The 20,259-nt window shown below is 43.8% G+C and overlaps 1 protein-coding gene across 1 annotated transcript in view; it reads right to left on the bottom strand.

The window, feature by feature from the left end:
• Positions 1 to 966: 966 nt before the first annotated feature.
• Positions 967 to 20,259, bottom strand: part of SNTG2 (syntrophin gamma 2) — a 1,048,529-nt gene continuing 1,029,236 nt past the window's right edge. The window contains exon 17 of the mRNA XM_069728000.1: positions 967 to 1,746. Coding sequence (XP_069584101.1) covers positions 1,615 to 1,746 — 132 coding nt within the window. The 3' untranslated portion in view covers positions 967 to 1,614. The remainder of the gene's footprint in view (positions 1,747 to 20,259) is intronic.

The raw sequence follows: 20,259 nt of genomic DNA, 5'->3' as shown, positions 1-20,259 counted from the left end.
GTATACCCCTCCTCACATGTAAAGCGCCATGGAATAAATGGCGCTATAACAATAAATAATAATAATAATAATCATTTCCTTTACACTTCACAAACATTTGCTACTTTGTGTTGGTATATCATATAAAATTCCAATAAAAGATATTTACGTTTGTTGGTATAATGTGAAAAATGTGGAATAATTCACTGGGTATGTACCGTATATATTCAAGCATAAGCCGAGTTTTTCAGCACATTTTTTTGTGCTGAAAAAGTCTTCCTCGGCTTGTACTCGAGTCATTGTCCCTGAAGATGGAGGGGAAGCTGAAGCGGCAGAGCAGCGGGTAACAGGAGGCAGGAGCTGGCTGCTGCGGCTAACTCCTGTGCCCGCTGCTAAAGAGAAATTAATATTCACTGTATTGGCCGTGAATATTCATTTCTCTGTAGTAGCACGCACAGTGTCTGCTGCCGACTTCCAGCAGCAACCAGGCTATGACTGGTGCCCGCTACTTAAGAGAAATGAATATTCACCTCTCTCCAGTCCCATAGGTGTGGAGCGCAGTGAATATTCATTCCTGTAAGTAGCAGGTACACATGATTGCCCGTCGCTGCAGCTGCTGGCAACAAGATGCTATGAGGGAGTGCAGGAACAGTAAGAAGGATTTAAAAAAAAATGTTTTATGCTTTTCTGATGGGGGCCATGCATATCAGGATTGGAATGAGGAGGCCGTGCATACCAGGATGGGGATGAGGGTACCATGCATAGCGGCTTATACTTGAGTCAATATTTTTCCAGTTTTTCGTGGCAAAATTAGGTGCCTTGGCTTATACTTGGGTCGGCTTACACTCGAGCTAATATACAGTATATTTTTTCAATGCACTGTATAAGCTATCAGGTTCCTTGTAAGACAGCAACTTTAATTGAGAATATGTTAGGTGAGCAGCACTACTTGACTTCTCTGTAGAGAGGAAGCATTACACCTTATTACAAGGCCCCCTTTAATCTTTATTGTTAATACCATAATGTCAAATACAATAGGCAATTAAAAACAAAACAAAAGACAATAGTAATTTTTTTTTTCAATTAAATATTTATAAGAATTTGCATTATGCATGAGTTTTATAACACACTGGCGAAATATACAGTATGTAATATTATCTTATCAAAATACATAAATACTTAGACCATCTGTTTGATTCCCTCATAAATACATTTGGTAAGACCATAAAATTTATTAACAGAATATTACATTAAAGCTGCTGACAGCAGACTGCAGATTTTATTATTTTAAGTAAAAGAAATTCTAAAATGTCATATGCATGCTATCAGGCTATATACAACAAAAGCCTCCAGCCAGGACCCTGCTTCATTGTATATTAACAGCTTCTAAGACAACCTGGAATATTTATCTTAAAGTGCTATTTCATTATCCTTTTCCATAAAAGAAATAGGAAAATGTGCTTCTGATATTATGAAATACATTTAAATGGAAAATAAAGTGAATGTGTATACACTGGGTTGATATAGACAGAAGGATGGAAATAGTTTATGTTTTATTCAGAAAGTTTTATGCCAAATTATTTGTGCATGAAATCTCAATCCCACAAGAAAATATTGGTTGTCCATGCTTGTTCTTCACGTGTTGTAAATGTATTTCCTCGTAATACTTTGGCTGTTTATAAAGGTGGGGTCCATAGATGCAACCTTGGCAGCGATGAAGGAATGAATACAGTGTAAAACACCAGTAAGATCCTGAAATTCTAGTTCCTGTAAAAATAGAAAAAATATATAATATATATATAAAAAGTATAGAATATAAATATGGAAGTTTACAATTTACACATCAAAATGTTCATTGTCAAAAAGTATCACTCACTGGAACAAATCACCATTAGAGTGAGAAATCTTGCTTTTCCTATTTTATTTAAAGGGAATTTAAATTATCAGACGATTCATCCTGCCTGAACCATGGACAACACGAATTCAGCGATAGGCTTAATCATTTCATGTTTCTTTGTTTTACTCCAAAATGCTGCAAAATATTTTCAGAGCTATATACAGACATAGTTTAGAAATAAGTTGGGAACAGGGAGACAGCCATCTGGTTCTCACCAGAGTGAAGTGTCAGTGGATGGTGAGGTGAGAGCTCAGAAAATTGCAAATTATCTCCTACATGTTGGTTGGGATGTAGCTTGCTGATTGCTGAAGGACCGATCACTAATCAACCAACGATTTAAAGAATGAGACCCTGGAATCTGGAGAATGAAGCTCTGCATTGATTGGAGCTAAGGTGTCCATTCTTGACCTCCATTCCATTCATTGGATTTATGACTGCTGGAGATAGCAAAGCACTGTACGCCTCTTTCTTCTGCAGTTCCATAGACAATGTAAAGAGCAGATGCTGAACATGTGCATCTCCACTTCTTTTAAAATGGGGCTCTGCAGAGATCCATTTTCAGTGTACCAATGTTCCTATCTCTTCTTAGGTCTAAGGGGTAACGTTTCTCCTTGTGGAAAGTGACATACCGGCTCTGGCTTGCTAAGGTAAGGAGGCTTATTCGCTGTGCAATGCTCCTCTGAGAAATGTAATATGCAAATCGTCTCTTCAGAGAGGAAGATAACGTAGTCTCTTTAGCGAGTCTTACAATCTGACTTAAGATAAAATCCAAATCAGAATCTCAATTTTGGGTGGCTCTATCCAAATGGCATTATAGAGTTCAAGTCCTCTTCCTCTCTAAAGAGGCAATTTGCACATTCAGTTTCCCAGATGAGCAATACATGGAAAATAAGCTTCCTTACCTTGGCATGCCATAGCTGGTATGTAACTCTCTACAAGTAGAAAGGTTACCCTATAGACCCCAGTCCAGAGCCTCTCACCTAGCCAAATCAGTTCCCATACTTTGTACTGACGAGGGCCAACAGCCCAAAACACCATGTCGGCAAATTGAGATTCTGATTTGGCTTTTATCCTAAATCATATTGCAAGACTCGTTAAAGGATCGATAGTGTCTTGAAGGATTGTTGCTTCCAACAGGTGGTGCTATAGAGTTCAAGTCCTCTTCTCTCTGAAGAGTAAATTTGTATATTAAATTTTCCAGAGAAGCACTGCATGGCAAATAAGCCTCCTTAGGATAGGTCATCAATGCCTGATCTGTCGAAGTCGAACACCTGGCATCCACAATGATTAGCCGATCCCAGTATCGGAGGCGGTAGCCGCTGACTGGAACATGCTCAATTGTAGAGTTGCTACGTGTACTGATAATGGCCGAGGCCGGGCACTGCAAATCCGCTTCTTATTGATCGGAATATGAGGTGGAAGTGCAGTACGCAGTATCAGACAGTATTAGAGGACAGAGCAGCTTCGCAGTTGAGCAGTTCAAGCGAGCAGCCACCACTTCTGACACTGAGAGCAGATGATCGGTGGAAGTGCTGATTTTGGCAGACGCCGACTATTCAGACATTGATAACATATCAATAATAAAGTTGTGGACAACCTATTTAACCTCTTCCCGACCTTTGAAGCATACGCTGCGTCATGAAAGTCGGTGCCATTCCGACCCATGACGTAGCATATGCGTCATGGAAAGATCGCGTCCCTGCAGATCCGGTGAAAGGATTAACTGCAATTTCACCCGGCCTGCAGGGACAGGGGGAGTGGTAGTTTAGCCCAGGGGGGGTGGCTTCACCCCCCCCGTGGCTACGATCGCTCTGATTGGCTGTTGAAAGTGAAACTGCCAATCAGAGCGATTTGTAATATTTCACCTAAAAAACTGGTGAAATATTACAATCCAGCCATGGCTGCAATATCATCGGCCATGGCTGGAAACACTAATGTGCCCCCACCCCACGCCACCGATCGCCCCCCCAGCCCCCCGATCTGTGGTCCGCTCCCCTCCGTCCTGTGCTCCGCTCCCCCTTCCTACTGTCCGCTCCCCCCGTTCTCCAATCCAACCCCCCGTGCTCCAATCCCACCCCCCTGCACTCCGATCCACACCCCGCACTGCGATCCACCCCCCCGTTCTCCGATCCCCCCCGTGTTACGATCCACCCCCCATGCTCCGATCCACCCCCCGTGCTCCGACGCCCCCCCCGTGCCCTGATCTCCTCCCCTTATACTTACCTAGCCTCCCGGGGTCCGTCTGTCTTCTTTCCTGAGCGCCGCCATCTTCCAAAATGGCGGGCGCATGCGCAGTGCGCCCGCCGAATCTGCAGGCCGGCAGATTCGTTCAAGAGTGAATTTTGATCACTGTGATAAAACCTCACAGTGATCAAAATAAAAAAAACAGTAAATGACCCCTCCCTTTGTCACCCCCATAGGTAGGGACAATAATAAAATAAAGAATTTTTTTTTTCCACACTAAGGTTGGAGTTAGAACTAGGGTTAGGGCTAGGGGTAGGGATAGGGGTAGGGTTAGGGTTAGGGGTAGGGTTAGGGGTAGGGTTAGGGTTAGGATTAGGGTTAGGGGTAGGGTTAGGGGTAGGGTTAGGGGTAGGGATAGGGTTAGGGTTAGGAATGTGCACACGTATTCTGTTCCTCTGCGGATTTTTCCGCAGCGGATTTCATAAATCCGCAGTGCTAAACCGCTGTGGATTTATCGTGGATTTACCACGGTTTTTCTACGCATTTCACTGCAGTTTTACAACTGCGATTTTCTATTGGAGCAGTTGTAAAACCGCTGCGGAATCCGCAGAAAGAAGTGAGATGCTGCGGAATGTAAACCCCTGCGTTTCCGTGCAGTTTTTCCGCAGCATGTGCACAGCGATTTTTGTTTCCCATAGGTTTACATTGAACTGTAAACTCATGGGAAACTGCTGTGGATCCGCAGCGTTTTCCGCAGCGTGTGCACATACCTTTAGAATTAGGCTATGTGCACACGGTGCGGATTTGGCTGCGGATCTGCAGCGGATTGGCCGCTGCGGATCCGCAGCAGAGTTCCATCAGGTTTACAGTACCATGTAAACATATGGAAAACCAAATCCGCTGTGCCCATGGTGCGGAAAATACCACGCGGAAACGCAGCGTTGTATTGTCCGCAGCATGTTAATTCATTGTTTGGATTCCGCAGCGTTTTACACCTGTTCCTCAATAGGAATCCACAGGTGAAATCCGCACAAAAAACACTGGCAATCCGCGGTAAATCCGCAGGTAAAACACAGTTCCTTTTACCCATGGATTTTTCAAAAATGGTGCTGAAAAATCTCACACGAATCCGCAACGTGGGCACATAGCCTTAGGGTTAGGGTTGGGTTGGAATTAGGGTTGTGGTTAGGGTTAGGGGTGTGCTGGGGTTAGGGTTGTGGTTAGGGGTGTGTTGGGGTTAGAGTTGTGATTAGGGTTATGGCTACAGTTGGGATAAGGGTTAGGGGTGTGTTGGAGTTAGAATTGAGGGGTTTCCACTGTTTAGGCACATCAGGGGGTCTCCAAACGCAACATGGCGCCACCATTGATTCCAGCCAATCTTGTATTCAAAAAGTCAAATGGTGGTCCCTCACTTCCGAGCCCCAATGTGTGCCCAAACAGTGGGTTACCCCCACATATGGGGTACCAGCATACTCAGGACAAACTGCGCAACAATTACTGGGGTCCAATTTCTCCTGTTACCCTTGAGAAAATAAAAAATTGCTTGCTAAAACATCATTTTTGAGGAAAGAAAAATGACTTTTTATTTTCACGGCTCTGCGTTGTAAACGTCTGTGAAGCACTTGGGGGTTGAAAGTGCTCACCACATACCTAGATAAGTTCCTTTCGGGGTCTAGTTTCCAAAATGGGGTCACTTGTGGGGGGTTTCTTCTGTTTAGCCACATCAGGGGCTCTGCAAACGCAACGTGACGCCCGTAGAGCATTCCATCAAAGTCTGCATTTCAAAACGTCACTACTTCACTTCTGAGCCCCGGCATGTACCCAAACAGTAGTTTACCCCCACATATGGGGTATCACCATACTCAGGAGACACTGGACAACAAATATTGGGGTCAAATTTCTCCTGTTACCCTTGGGAAAATTAATAAATTCTGGGCTAAAAAATTATTTTTGAGAAAAGAAAACGTATTTATTATTTTCACTGCTCTGTGTTATAAACTTCTGTGAAGCACTTGGTGGTTCAAAGTGCTCACCTCACATCTAGATAAGTTCCTTTCGGGTCTAGTTTCCAAAATGGGGTCACTTGTGGGGGGTTTCTACTGTTCAGCCACATCAGGGGCTCTGCAAACGCAACGTGACGCCCGCAGAGCATTCCATCAAAGTCTGCATTTCAAAACATCACTACTTCACTTCCGAGCCCCAGCATGTGCCCAAACAGTGGTTTACCCCCACATATGGGGTATCAGCGTAGTCAGGAGAAACGGGACAACAACTTTTGGGGTCAAATTTCTCCTGTTACCCTTGGGAAAATAAAGAATTGCGGGCTAAAAAATCATTTTTGAGAAAAGAACATTTTTTTTTTATTTTCATGGCTCTGCGTTATAAACTTCTGTGAAGCACTTGAGGGTTCCAAGTGCTCACCACACATCTAGATTAGTTCCTTTGGGGGTCTAGTTTCCAAAATGGGGTCATTTGTGGGGGATCTCCAATGTTTAGGCACACAGGGGCTCTCCAAACGCGACATGGTGTCCGCTAATGATTGGAACTAATTTTCCATTTAAAAAGCCAAATGGCGTGCCTTCCCTTCTGAGCCCTGCCGTGCGCCCAAACAGTGGTTTACCCCCACATATGGGGTATCTGCATACTCAGGACAAACTGGACAACAAAATTTGTGGTCCAATTTCTCCTATTACCGTTGGCAAAATAGGAAATTCCAGGCTAAAAAAATCATTTTTGAGGAAAGAAAAATTATTTTTTATTTTCATGGCTCTGCGTTATAAACTTCTGTGAAGCACCTGGGGGTTTAAAGTGCTCAGTATGCATCTAGATAAGTTCCTTGGGGGGTCTAGTTTCCAAAATGGGGTCACTTGTGGGGGAGCTCCAATGCATAGGCACACAGGGGCTCTCCAAACGCGACATGGTGTCTGCTAACAATTGGAGCTAATTTTCCATTCAAAAAGTCAAAAGGCGCGCCTTCCCTTCCGAGCCCTGCCGTGTGCCCAAACAGTGGTTTAACCCCAAATTTGAGGTATCGGCGTACTCGGGAGAAATTGCCCAACAAATTTTAGGATCTATTTAATCCTATTGCCCATGTGAAAATGAAAAAATTGAGGTGAAAAGAAATTTTTTGTGAAAAAAAAGTACTTTTTCATTTTTTTACGGATCAATTTGTGAAGCACCTGAGGGTATAAAGTGCTCACTAGGCATCTAGATAAGTTCCTTGGGGGGTCCAGTTTCCAAAATGGGGTCACTTGTGGGGGAGCTCCAATGTTTAGGCACACAGGGTCTCTCCAAACGCGACATGGTGTCCGCTAACGATGGAGATTATTTTTCATTCAAAAAGTCAAATGGCGCTCCTTCCCTCCCGAGCCTTACCATGTGCCCAAACAGTGGTTTACCCCCACATGTGAGGTATCGGTGTACTCAGGAGAAATTGCCCAACAAATTTTAGGATCCATTTTATCCTGTTGCCCATGTGAAAATGAAAAAATTGAGGCTAAAAGAATTTTTTTGTGAAAAAAAAGTACTTTTTCATTTTTACGGATCAATTTGTGAAGCACCTGGGGGTTTAAAGTGCTCACTATGCAACTAGATAAGTTCCTTGGGGCATCTAGTTTCCAAAATGGGGTCACTTGTGGGGGAGCTCCAATTTTTAGGCACACGGGGGCTCTCCAAATGTGACATTGTGTCCGCTAAAGAGTGCAGCCAATTTTTCATTCAAAAAGTCAAATGGCGCTCCTTCCCTTCCAAGCCCTGCCGTGTGCCCAAATAGTGGTTTACCCCCACATATGAGGTATCAGCGTACTCAGGACAAATTGGACAACAACTTTCGTGGTTCAGTTTCTCCTTTTACCATTGGGAAAATAAAAAAATTGTTGCTGAAAAATCATTTTTGTGACTAAAAAGTTAAATGTTCATTTTTTCCTTCCATGTTGCTTCTGCTGCTGTGAAGCACATGAAGGGTGGTGCTTCTGGAATGTGGTTTTGTGCACCTTGAGGGGTGCAGTTTTTAGAATGGTGTCACTTTTGGGTATTTTCAGCCATATAGACCCCTCAAACTGACTTCAAATGTGAGGTGGTCCCTAAAAAAAATGGTTTTGTAAATTTTGTTGTAAAAATGAGAAATCGCTGGTCAAATTTTAACCCTTATAACTTCCTAGCAAAAAAAATTTTGTTTCCAAAATTGTGCTGATGTAAAGTAGACTTGTGGGAAATGTTATTTGTTAACTATTTTGTGTCACATAACTCTCTGGTTTAACAGAATAAAAATTCAAAATGTGAAAATTGCAAAATTTTCAAAATTTTCGCCAAATTTCCATTTTTATCACAAATAAACACAGAATTTATTGACCTAAATTTACCACTAACATGAAGCCCAATATGTCACGAGAAAACAATCTCAGAATCGCTAGGATCCGTTGAAGCGTTCCCGAGTTATTACCTCATAAAGGGACACTGGTCAGAATTGCAAAAAATGGCAAGGTCTTTAACCCCTTCGCGACACGCGCCGTACTAGTACTGCGCTGCCGGCACTGCATTAGTGCCAGCAGCAGTACTAGTACGGCGCACCGATCACCGCGGTCTCGCGCTGAGCGCCGCGGTGATCGGGTGCGGGTGTCAGCTGTATATGACAGCTGACACCCCGCAGCAATGCCCACGATCGGCGCTATCGCCGATCGTGGGCATTTAACCCCTCTGATGCCGCTGTCAGTAGTGACAGCGGCATAGAGGGGGATCGCGCAGGGACGGGGGCTCCCTGCGCTCTCCCACCGGAGCAACGCAATGAGATCACGTTGCTCCGGTGACCCGGAAGGAGTCTCCAGATCCAAGATGGCCGCCGGACTCCTTCCGGGTCATGAAATGACCTTGCTAGCCGGCGCCTGCTGAGAGCAGGCGCTGGAGAGCCAGGTAAGCTGCCTGTCAGATCGTTGATCTGACAGTGTGCTATGCACAGTGTCAGATGAACGATCTGATCTAATACAGAGATGTCCCACCCTGGGACAATGTTAGAAAGTAAAAAAAAAAAAAAATAGAATGTGTAAAAAAAAATAAAAAAAAATCCCCAAATAAAAAAAAAAAAAAACATTTCCCAATAAATCCATTTATTTATGTAAAAAAAAAAAAAAACAATAAATGTACACATATTTGGTATCGCCGCGTCCGTAACGACCCGCTCTATAAAACTATCCCACTAGTTAACCCCTTCAGTGAACACCGCAAAAAAAAAAAAAAAAAAAACAAGGCAAAAAACAACGCTTTATTATCATACAGGCGAACAAAAAGTGGAATAACACGCGATCAAAACGACGGATATAAATAACCATGGTACCGCTGAAAACATCATCTTGTCCCGCAAAAAAAAAGCTGCCATACAGCATCATCAGCAGAAAAATAAAAAAGTTATAGCTCTCAGAATAATGCGATGCAAAAACAATTATTTTTTTATATAAAATAGTTTTTATTGTGTAAAAGCGCCAAAACATAAAAAAAATTACATAAATGAGGTATCGCTGTAATCGTACTGACCCGAAGAATAAAACTGCTTTATCCATTTTACCACACGTGGAACGGTATAAACGCCTCCCCCAAAAGAAATTCATGAATAGCTGGTTTTTGTTCATTCCGCCTCCCAAAAATCGGAATAAAAAGCGATCAAAAAATGTCATCTGCCCGAAAATGTTACCAATAAAAACGTCAACTCGTCCCGCAAAAAACAAGACCTCATATGACTCTGTGGGCCAAAATATGGATAAATTATAGCTCTCAAAATGTGGTGATGCAAAAACTATTTTTTGCAATAAAAAGCGTCTTTTAGTGTGTGACAGCTGCCAATCATAAAAATCCGCCAAAAAAACGCTATAAAAGTAAATCAAACCCCCCTTCATCACCCCCTTAGTTAGGGAAAAATAATAAAATGTAAAAAAATGTATTTATTTCCATTTTCCCATTAGTGCTAGGGTTAGGGCTAGGGTCAGGGCTAGGGCTAGGGTTAGGGCTAGGGTTAGGGCTAGGGTTAGGCTATGTTCACACAGTGCGTTTTTTACTGCGGAACCGCAGCGGTTTTGCCGCTGCGGTTCCGCAGCTGTTTTCCATGCAGGGTACATACCAATGTAACCCTATGGAAAACAGTTACTGCTGTGCATATGATCCGTAATTTCGTTTAAAAAGCCGCGCAGAATAGCTGCGGCAAAAAAGAAGGAGCATGTCACTTCTTTTTCCTGAACCGCAGCGGTTCTGCACCCATAGACCTCCATTGTGAGGTCAAAATCGCAGTAAAACCCGCAGATCAAAAATATATCTGCGGGTTTTACTGCGATTTGATGTGCAGAACCGCTGCAGCAGGAAGTGCGGGGGAGCGGGCGGAAGTGCGTGGGCGGAGTGTGGCTGCCCCCCTGTGCTCCGATCCCGCCCCCCCGTGCTCCGATGCCCCCCCGTGCTCCGATGCCCCCCCCAGTGCTCCGATGCCCCCCCTTGCCCTAATCTCCCCCCCTTATACTTACCCGGCGTCCCGGTGTCCGTCCGGCCGTCTTCTCCCTGGGCGCCGCCATCTTGCAAAATGGCGGGCGCATGCGCAGTGCGCCCGCCGAATCTGCCGGCCGGCAGATTCGCTCCAAAGTGCATTTTGATCACTGAGATATAACCTATCTCAGTGATCAAAATAAAAAAATAGTAAATGACACCCCCCCCACTTTGTCACCCCCATTGGTAGGGACAATAAAAAAATTAAGAATTTTTTTTTTTTTTCACTAAGGTTAGAATAGGGGTAGGGGTAGGGTTAGGGGTAGGGTTAGGGTTAGGGGTAGGGTTAGGGGTAGGGTTAGGGGTAGGGTTAGGGTTAGGGGTAGGGTTAGGGGTAGGGTTAGGGGTAGGGTTAGGGTTAGGGGTAGGGTTAGGGTATTTTCAGCCATTTTAGCCCTAAAAAGCTTCCTAGGAAACACACAGTCTCTGCATAGAAAACTGCATAAAAAAAGGATAAAAAAACGCATCAAAAAACGCATCAAAAAAGGAAAAAAAAAAGGACCAAAAAAAGGACCTGCGTTTTCTGCCAAGAGCTGCAGTTTTTTAAAAAAACTGTCCTGAAAAAAAAAGGATGGAAATCCTGAACGTGTGAACATACCCTTAGGGCTAGGGCTAGGGTTAGGGTTAGGGCTAGGGTTTGGGTTAGGGTTAGGGTTGGGGTTAGGGTTTCAGTTATAATTGGGGGTTTCCACTGTTTAGGCACATCAGGGGCTCTTCAAACGCGACATGGCGTCCGATCTCAATTCCAGCCAATTCTGCTTTGAAAAAGTAAAACAGGGCTACTTCCCTTCCGAGTTCTCCTGTGTGCCCAAACAGTGGTTCCCCCCAACATATGGGGTATCAGCGTTCTCAGGACAAGTTGGACAACAACTTTTAGGGTCCAATTTGTCCTGTTACCCTTGGGAAAATAAAAACATAGGGGATAAAATATCATTTTCGTGGAAAAAAAAAATATTTTTTATTTTCACGGCTCTGCGTTATAAACTGTAGTGAAACACTTGTTGGTTCAAAGCTCTCACAACACATCTAGATAAGTTCCTTTGGGGGTCTAGTTTCCAATATGGGGTCACTTGTGGGGGGTTTCTACTGTTTAGGTACATCAGGGGCTCTGCAAATGCAACATGACGCCTGCAGACCAATCCATCTAAGTCTGCATTTCAAATGGCGCTCCTTCCCTTTCGAGCTCTGCCGTGCACCCAAACAGTGGTTCCCCCCAACATATGGGGTATCTGCGTTCTCAGGACAAGTTGGACAACAACTTTTGGGGTCCAATTTGTCCTGTTACCCTTGGGAAAATAAAAACATAGGGGATAAAATATCATTTTCGTGGAAAAAAAAATATTTTTTATTTTCACGGCTCTGCGTTATAAACTGTAGTGAAACACTTGTTGGTTCAAAGCTCTCACAACACATCTAGATAAGTTCCTTGGGGGGTCTAGTTTCCAATATGGGGTCACTTGTGGGGGGTTTCTACTGTTTAGGTACATCAGGGGCTCTGCAAATGCAACATGACACCTGCAGTCCATTCCATCTAAGTCTGCATTTCAAACGGTGCTCCTTCCCTTCCGAGCTCTGCCATGCACTCAAACGGTGGTTCCCCCCAACATGTGGGGTATCAGCGTACTCAGGACAAATTGGACAATAACATTTGTGGTCCAATTTATCCTGTTACCCTTGGGGAAAAAAAATTGCGGGCTAAAACATCATTTTGTGGAAAGAAAAAATGATTTTTTAATTTTCACAATGCTACATTCTAAACTTTAGTGAAACAATTGGGGGTTAAAAGTGCTCACCACACATCTAGATAAGTTCCTTAGGGGGTCTTCTTTCCAAAATGGGGTCACTTGTGGGGGTTTCCACTGTTAAGGCACGTCAGGGGCTCTCCAAATGCGACATGGCGTCCGATCTCAATTCCAGCCAATTTTGCATTGAAAAGTCAAATGGCACTCCTTCCCTTCCGAGCTCTGCCATGCGCTCAAACAGTGGTTTATCCCCATATATGAAGTATCGACGTACTCAGGACAAATTGCACAACAACTTTTGGGGTCCAATTTATCCTTTTACCCTTGGGAAAATAAAAAATTTGGGGCAAAAAGATCATTTTTTGTGAAAATTAATAAAAAAATTTTTTTTACGGCTCTACATTATAAACTTCTGTGAAGCACTTGGAGGTTCAAAGTGCTCACCACACATCTAGATTAGTTCCTTAGGGGGTCTACTTTCCAAAATGGTGTCACCTGTGGGGGTTTCCACTGTTTAGGCACATCAGGGGCTCTCCAATCGTGACATGGGCTCCGATCTCAATTCCAGCAAATCTTGCATTGAAAAGTCAAATAGCGCTCCTTCCCTTCCGAGCTCTGCCATGTGCCCAAACAGTGGTTTACCCCCACATATGGGGTATCGGCGTACTCAGGACAAATTGTACAACGACTTTTGTGGTCCAATTTCTCCTGTTACCCTTGATAAAATGAAACAAATTGGACCTGAAGTAAAAATTTTGTGAAAAAAAAGTTAAATGTTCAATTTTTTTAAACATTCAAAAAATTCCTGTGAAGCACCTGAAGGGTTAATAAACTTTTTGAATGTGGTTTTGAGTACCTTGAGGGGTGCAGTTTTTAGAATGGTGTCACTTTTGGGCATTTTCTGTCATATAGACCCCTCAAAGTCACTTCAAGTGTGAGGTGGTCCGTAAAAAAATGGTTTTGCAAATTTTGTTGCAAAAATGAGAAATCGCTGGTCAACTTTTAACCCTTATAACGTCCTAACAAAAAAAAATTATGTTTCCAAAATTGTGCTGATGTAAAGCAGACATGTGGGAAATGTTGTTTATTAACTATATTATGTGATATAACTCTCTAATTTAAGGGCATAAAAACTAAGAGTTTGAAAATTGCTAAATTTTCATAATTTCCGACAAATTTTTGTTTTTTTCACAAATAAATGCAAGTCATATCGAAGAAGTTTTACCACTATCATGAAGTACAATATGTCACGAGAAAACAGTGTCAGAATCACCAGGATTTGTTGAAGCGTTTCAGAGTTATAACCTCATAAAGTGACAATGGTCAGAATTGTAAAAATTGGCCCTGTCACTTAGGTGAAAACAGGCTTTGGGGTGAAGGGGTTAAGGTCAAAATAGGCTGGGTCATGAAGGGGTTAAGAATGAAGAAACAATTTTTCAATCGTAATACAAATTTGGCAGGATAGATGTACATTGTATGTTGACACTAAGCTGCTTATCAGAGGAGAGGGCACGGTCAGTCTAGCAGGCATGTGTGCTGTAGTCCAAGCAGTGATAATTGAAGATGAGTGAACCTTTCAAGGTTTAGTACAATGATGTTCCGATGTATGCCAAACATGTTCGCCAAACAGTTCGTCGAGCATACCCTCCATGGGAGGCAAAAACAAACATTTATACAACACCTTAAGGGGTGAAAAAAAGTTTCTCAAACAGCTCAAATTAAGGGCAGACACCATCAAAAGCAGAATCAATTGATCCACATCAGAAATTTGATAATGGCACACAAACAGTCAGCCATGGTCCATGAGTGAGGTATCAGGGTCGAGGCCAGCATTTAGAGCTTTGAATTGAAATTTCAATTAAGATGTGGTGGGTAAGGGAGCAGTGTAATCTTTCTTTGCTGGGAGCCCTGATACCTCATGCAACAGCTATTTTTCTCCCAGCCTTATTCAGGTGGCCAAATTTCAGCTTGGTAGAGCATTAATGTTAGAAAAATGTAATGGTAGTAACACAGGCACAGACCATTGACTGATCAATTGACCCACAGTAGAACATTTTATAATGGCACAGAAGCAGTCAGGCATGGGCCATACATGAGGTATCAGGGTCTGGGCCAACACTTACATCTTTGAATTGAAGTTTCAATTAAGATGAGGTGGGTAAGGGAGCCATGTAAGCCTTCTTCGATGGGAGCCCTGATACCTCATGCAACAGTAGAAACTGTTTTTTCCCCTGCCACACTTAGGGGACCCAAACATCATTTTCTTAGACTACTATTGTTAGAAAAATATCACACATATCTTTGTGTGGAAACTTCCTGAAGAAGAAGCCTTTGAGCTTCGAAACGCGTTGAATAAACCACCCGAACACCCTAACAGTATATCTGGATCTATTATTTGTCGCAGCAGCGCAGATGTAATCCACATTTCATTTATTATAACGATTGTTAGAAAAATGCAAGGATAGTAATACAGGTAGTTGACTGATCAATTGACCCAAAGTAGAACATTTTGTAATGGCACAGAAGCAGTTATATAACCATGTGCCATGCATGAGGTATCAGGGTATGGGCCAGCATTTAGAGCTTTAAATTGAAGTTTCAATGACGTTGAGGTGGCTAAGGGAGCAGTGTAAGCCTCCTTTTCTGAAAGCCCTGATACCTCATGCAACAACTTAATCTGTTTTTTTCCAGCCACACTCAGGTGGCACAAATATCAGCATGGTAGAGCACTAATGTTAGAAAAATGTAAGGATAGAAATGCAGGTAGTTGACGGAAATTAAGTACAGGCCTGGCGGTATAGGAGCCCTACTGCTACAGGCAACACACATGAAGGAGACCCAACTTGGATTCTCCACATTTCAAAAAATTACTGTCACACACCACTGAAGTGACATCAGTTTCCACAGAATAGAAAGAGTATAATGGGTCTCTCATACTTCACAACAGGCAACTCAACAGATGGAGACCCAAATTGGAATCGCCACATTTAAAAAAAAATGTAACATCAGCAGCAGTAGCAACAGCAGGCACAGAAGACACCACAAAGGTGGCGCAGACTGCAATAGTGTGAGATCCATGCATGACACCAAAAATAACACAATTGGCTAGTCTGCTCATTCTGCTACTAGGGTGAAAAAGTCATTGGAGATCCATGACTTGTTCTATTTGATGAAAGTTCGATAGTCTACACTTTCAGGGAACAGCCGGAATGAGTCTGCTCATTCTACTACTAGGGTGAATTAGTCATTGGAGATCCATGACTTATTCAGTTTGATGAAAGTTAGATAGTCTACACTTTCAGGGGACAGCCGGATGTGCTTATCCACTATGACACTGCCAGCAGCGCTGAAGACACTTTCTGAGAGAGTGTTAGATGCCAGGCGTAACAAAACCTCCAAGGCGTGACAGGTAAGCTCGGGCCACTCTTCCATTTTTAAAGTCCAAAATGCAAAAGGGTTAAAATTCCCCCTGATGGCAGTGATTTTGAGTGCGAGATATTCCTGCAATTGCCTCTCCATTCGTTCACAACGTGTCAGACTTGTACTCTGTTCTGTTGATGGTCAGACTGGTCTTAAAAATATGTGACCTGACTCATAGAAATTGCTTATGCCACTTACACTGCTGCAGCTGGTAATGGTTTTGCAGAGATGCCTTGATGTTCATGTGGATGGAAGTCTACAACTGTGATGCACACTGTGTGCCTCACTGCTGTCTTGGTGTAAACCACCCTTAAGATTGTCTACATGTGTGTTTCAATACTCCAGCATGCTCACGTCTCTTTTCAAGGAGGGGAAAGCATCTGGCAAAATTTACTTTTGTACAGTGGATCTAACATAGTGGCAAGCCAGTAGTCAGCACTATTTCTAACCCTAAGAATATGGGCATCATGTTGAAGATAGTACAGCAAAAAGATGCTCATGTGTCGGGCGCTTCCATGAGGTCCAAGTGTGTTGGTGGTGGGGTAACACTCAAGATTGCTTCCTCCATCCCCTCTTGCCAACTACAGAAAACAGAGGGGATCATTATCCTCTTCATCTCCTGACTGTTGCACGCCCATTACTTTTTCCTCATTGTGATCTTCCATTTGTTTCTTGGCTCCTGCACCTTCACCAACAGTTTTTCTGGTACCATGAGCCCCTCTTGATCGCTATAATCCACCCTCCCATGGCAGCCACCTGTGTGATGACAATCCAGAACTTAGAGATATTGTTATCACTTCTGCATCCACCTCTGCTGCCATCTCTTCTTCTGGGACCACCACCTCCTCCTGCAGACTATTCAAAGTGTGCTCCAGTATATAGACTTGAATAGTAATGCTGATGAAGGCATTGTCAGTGTTAACTATCTTAGTAGTAATTTCAAAACTGGGCAGAAGGGTGCAGATGTCCATCATCTATGCCCACTCCGTAAGCTTGACTTGCACCACATAATCCATTCTGAGTTGGCTCAGGCTATGCAAAAGGACATACTGCACCAGGGTTAGTCCCTGCTGACACATGTGCTGCAACATGTGCAAATCAAACCGTTAACTAGTAGGCTGAAAGACCTCTGCAGCGATGCAAGTCAATTACCTGCCAAGTACAATCGGTGGAGGTGAGCACACAGCCACCGTGATTTCTGCAGCAGAGCATCCAGGCTGGGATAGTGGTGTAGAAATTGCTGTACCATCAGGTTGAGGACGTGAACCATGCAAGGCACGTGAGGTTCCCCCGGCATATTGCCACCTGCAGGTTCGCACAGTTATCTCATATGACCTTCCCCAGCTCCAGGTTCAGTGGAGAAAGCCATTGCTCTATCTCAGGTTGTGTAGATGTCCACAACTCTTGAGCTGTTTGATTTAGATTTCTATGGCATTCGAATGTGAACACTGCCTGATGGTGGTGAGCCTTGTCTGCGCAGTACGGAGGTGATGGGGGTTTCTCTCTGCATTGTTGAGAACTCATGTCTCATTAGGTAAAGGTTGGAGGTGCAGGGGGAGGCCGTAGAGAAGGTGGAGGAGCCAGAAGCAGTGGAGGAAGTGATTGATACAGAGGTTTGTCCTGCAAGCCTTGGGGATTCCAAGATTTGTGGAGCAGCTCCTTGCTTGCCTTCCCTCACAGGCACCAGAGTCACCCAGTGCCCAGTCAGTGAGATGCAACGGTCGTGCCCATGTTTGCTTGTCCAAATGTCAGTGGTGAAATGTATTCTGACCTACATATATTTTTTCAGGGAATGGATAATATTGTCTGAGACCTGCTGGTGGAGTGCAGTGCACAGGTATAGCTTTCTTAGAAAAGTAATGGTTACTGTGCAACTGGTACTGGGGTACTGCGATGGCCATCAACTTTTGGAAACCGTCTTTATCCACCAGACATCAAGGCTGCTTTTCTGTGGCCAAAAGATCAGAGATGGTGGAGTTCAAGCTCTTTGCTTCTTCCTACACATGCCAAAACTTTATTTTTCGTGACCACAACTGCGGGACCGAGGGTTGGCTGCTGTGCTGAGAGAGGGTGGAGCAGGGTGAACATGACAAACTGCTGGCCTGTGAGTGAGGAGCTGGCAGAGACTTTATGGTGGATTGAGAAAGATGTGGTGTTCTTGGTGAAACAAAAACAGCAGGCATCTCCAGTTCCGTAACAGATGACAACTGTGAGGGGGTAAACAAGTGGAGGTCCTGTGGTCAGAGAACACTTGCCATGGTGACGGTGGAGGAAGAAACAGCAGATGGGATGGTCGGTGGTCGGCAAGGTCTGCTAGACCACATTTTAGCACAGTACGAATCCCAGACTATGCATGTTGATCGCAAATGTACCGGTTCATGCATGTAGTAATCTAATTATTGCAATTTTTGCCTCTACTGAGTCATTTTTTGCAAAGTTGACAGATAACATGAGTTAGTAAATCCTTTGCGGTCTCAAAAAAGGCCCAGGTTAGGCAATTCTTGCCATCCCTGCGAACTGCAGACTCACAACTGATACAGGCAGCAGCCACAGTTGGGGCTGAAAATGCAATGCTTGTCATGACTGCATCACTCAGAGTTTTGGCAGAAAGCCACAACGTTACCAGGGATTCAAGCTTCAGGAGGCTAATTTGCATATTCCAGGTGCCTTCTGGGAGAAGCGAAGTCTCCCTAAGCTAGAAGATCGTTGGGTACAGCCGGGACCAGCTGCTTCGAAAGCATCACCAAACCAGGGATTCAAGCTTCAGGAGGCTAATTTGCATATTCCAGGTGCCTTCTGGGAGAAGCGAAGTCTCCCTAAGCTAGAAGATCGTTGGGTACAGCCGGGACCAGCTGCTTCGAAAGCATCACCAAACCAGGGATTCAAGCTTCAGGAGGCTAATTTGCATATTCCAGGTGCCTTCTGGGAGAAGCGAATTTTTGCCTGTAGGACATTATTGCAAGAGAGCTTGGCTGAGTAGATTACACAAGAAGGAAAACACACAGCAAGTCAGCAGGATCTAGGAGCAACATGACAGATGTGACAACCTACATGGTGAGCTGCAGCATGTGCTACATGTTCACAGATCGACCAGAAGAAGAATCCAATTTCACCTGTCAGAAGTGTAGACTAGTGGCCCTTTTAGAAGAAAAGGTGCGGGGTCTGGAAGAAAGAATAGCAACTTTGAAACTCATCAAAGAGAATGAAGACTTTCTAGACAGAACAGAAGCATCTCTACTGGTCACAGAAGGTGCAAAAAGTGTCAGAGAACCTCCAAAAGCAGATGAGTGGAAGCATGTGACCAAAAGAAGCAAGAAGACCATGGAGAAATCACCAACCACACAACTGAAGAACCGATATCAAATCTTTGTAGAGGATGAAGATGGCACACCTAAGAATGAAGCAATACCAGCAAGCAAAAAAGAAAAGGGCACACAGCAACAAGTGACAGCAAAAAGTACAGCCAAGAAGCAACGAAGAGTGGTGGTGGTGGGAGACTCACTACTGAGAGGCACAGAAGCAGCCATCTGCAGACCGGACATAACTGCAAGAGAAGTATGCTGCCTTCCAGGTGCGATGATCAAGGATGTGACCGATAGGATACCAAAGCTCTTCAGCTCCAAGGACGTCCACCCATTTCTTCTGATACATGTTGGCACCAATGACACGGCAAGGAAGGACCTGCCGACAATCTGCAAGGACTTTGAAGAGTTGGGGAAGAAAGTAAAGGAACTGGATGCACAGGTAGTTTTTTCTTCTATCCTTCCAGTAGATGGGCATGGCACCAGGAGATGGAACAGGATCCTTGATGCAAACAACTGGCTAAGACGACGGTGCAGACAACAAGGATTTGGATTCCTGGACCACGGTGTGAATTACTGGTATGATGGACTCCTCGCCAGAGACGGACTACACCTCAACAAACCTGGGAAACACACATTCGCCAGAAGACTCGCTACACTCATCAGGAGGGCGTTAAACTAGAAGAAGAGGGGATGGGAAGAAAAACATTAGACTCGAACAAAGACGACCCAGGAAAACATACTCAGAAGGGAGGTAAGAACATTTCTAAAACAATCCACAGTGAGGAGATTGGAACAAAACAAAATCCTCTAAACTGCATGCTCGCAAACGCCAGAAGCCTTACAAACAAGATGGAAGAACTAGAAGCAGAAATATCTACAGGTAACTTTGACATAGTGGGAATAACCGAGACATGGTTAGATGAAAGCTATGACTGGGCAGTTAACTTACAGGGTTACAGTCTGTTTAGAAAGGATCGTAAAAATCGGAGAGGAGGAGGGGTTTGTCTCTATGTAAAGTCTTGTCTAAAGTCCACTTTAAGGGAGGATATTAGCGAAGGGAATGAGGATGTCGAGTCCATATGGGTTGAAATTCATGGAGGGAAAAATGGTAACAAAATTCTCATTGGGGTCTGTTACAAACCCCCAAATATAACAGAAAGCATGGAAAGTCTACTTCTAAAGCAGATAGATGAAGCTGCAACCCATAATGAGG

This window comes from Ranitomeya imitator, chromosome 5 (genome assembly GCF_032444005.1).
Source record: "Ranitomeya imitator isolate aRanImi1 chromosome 5, aRanImi1.pri, whole genome shotgun sequence".
Taxonomy (NCBI): Eukaryota; Metazoa; Chordata; class Amphibia; order Anura; family Dendrobatidae; genus Ranitomeya; species Ranitomeya imitator.
The sequence above is the reverse complement of the archived record's forward strand: the minus strand, read 5'-3'. Positions and strand labels throughout refer to the sequence as shown.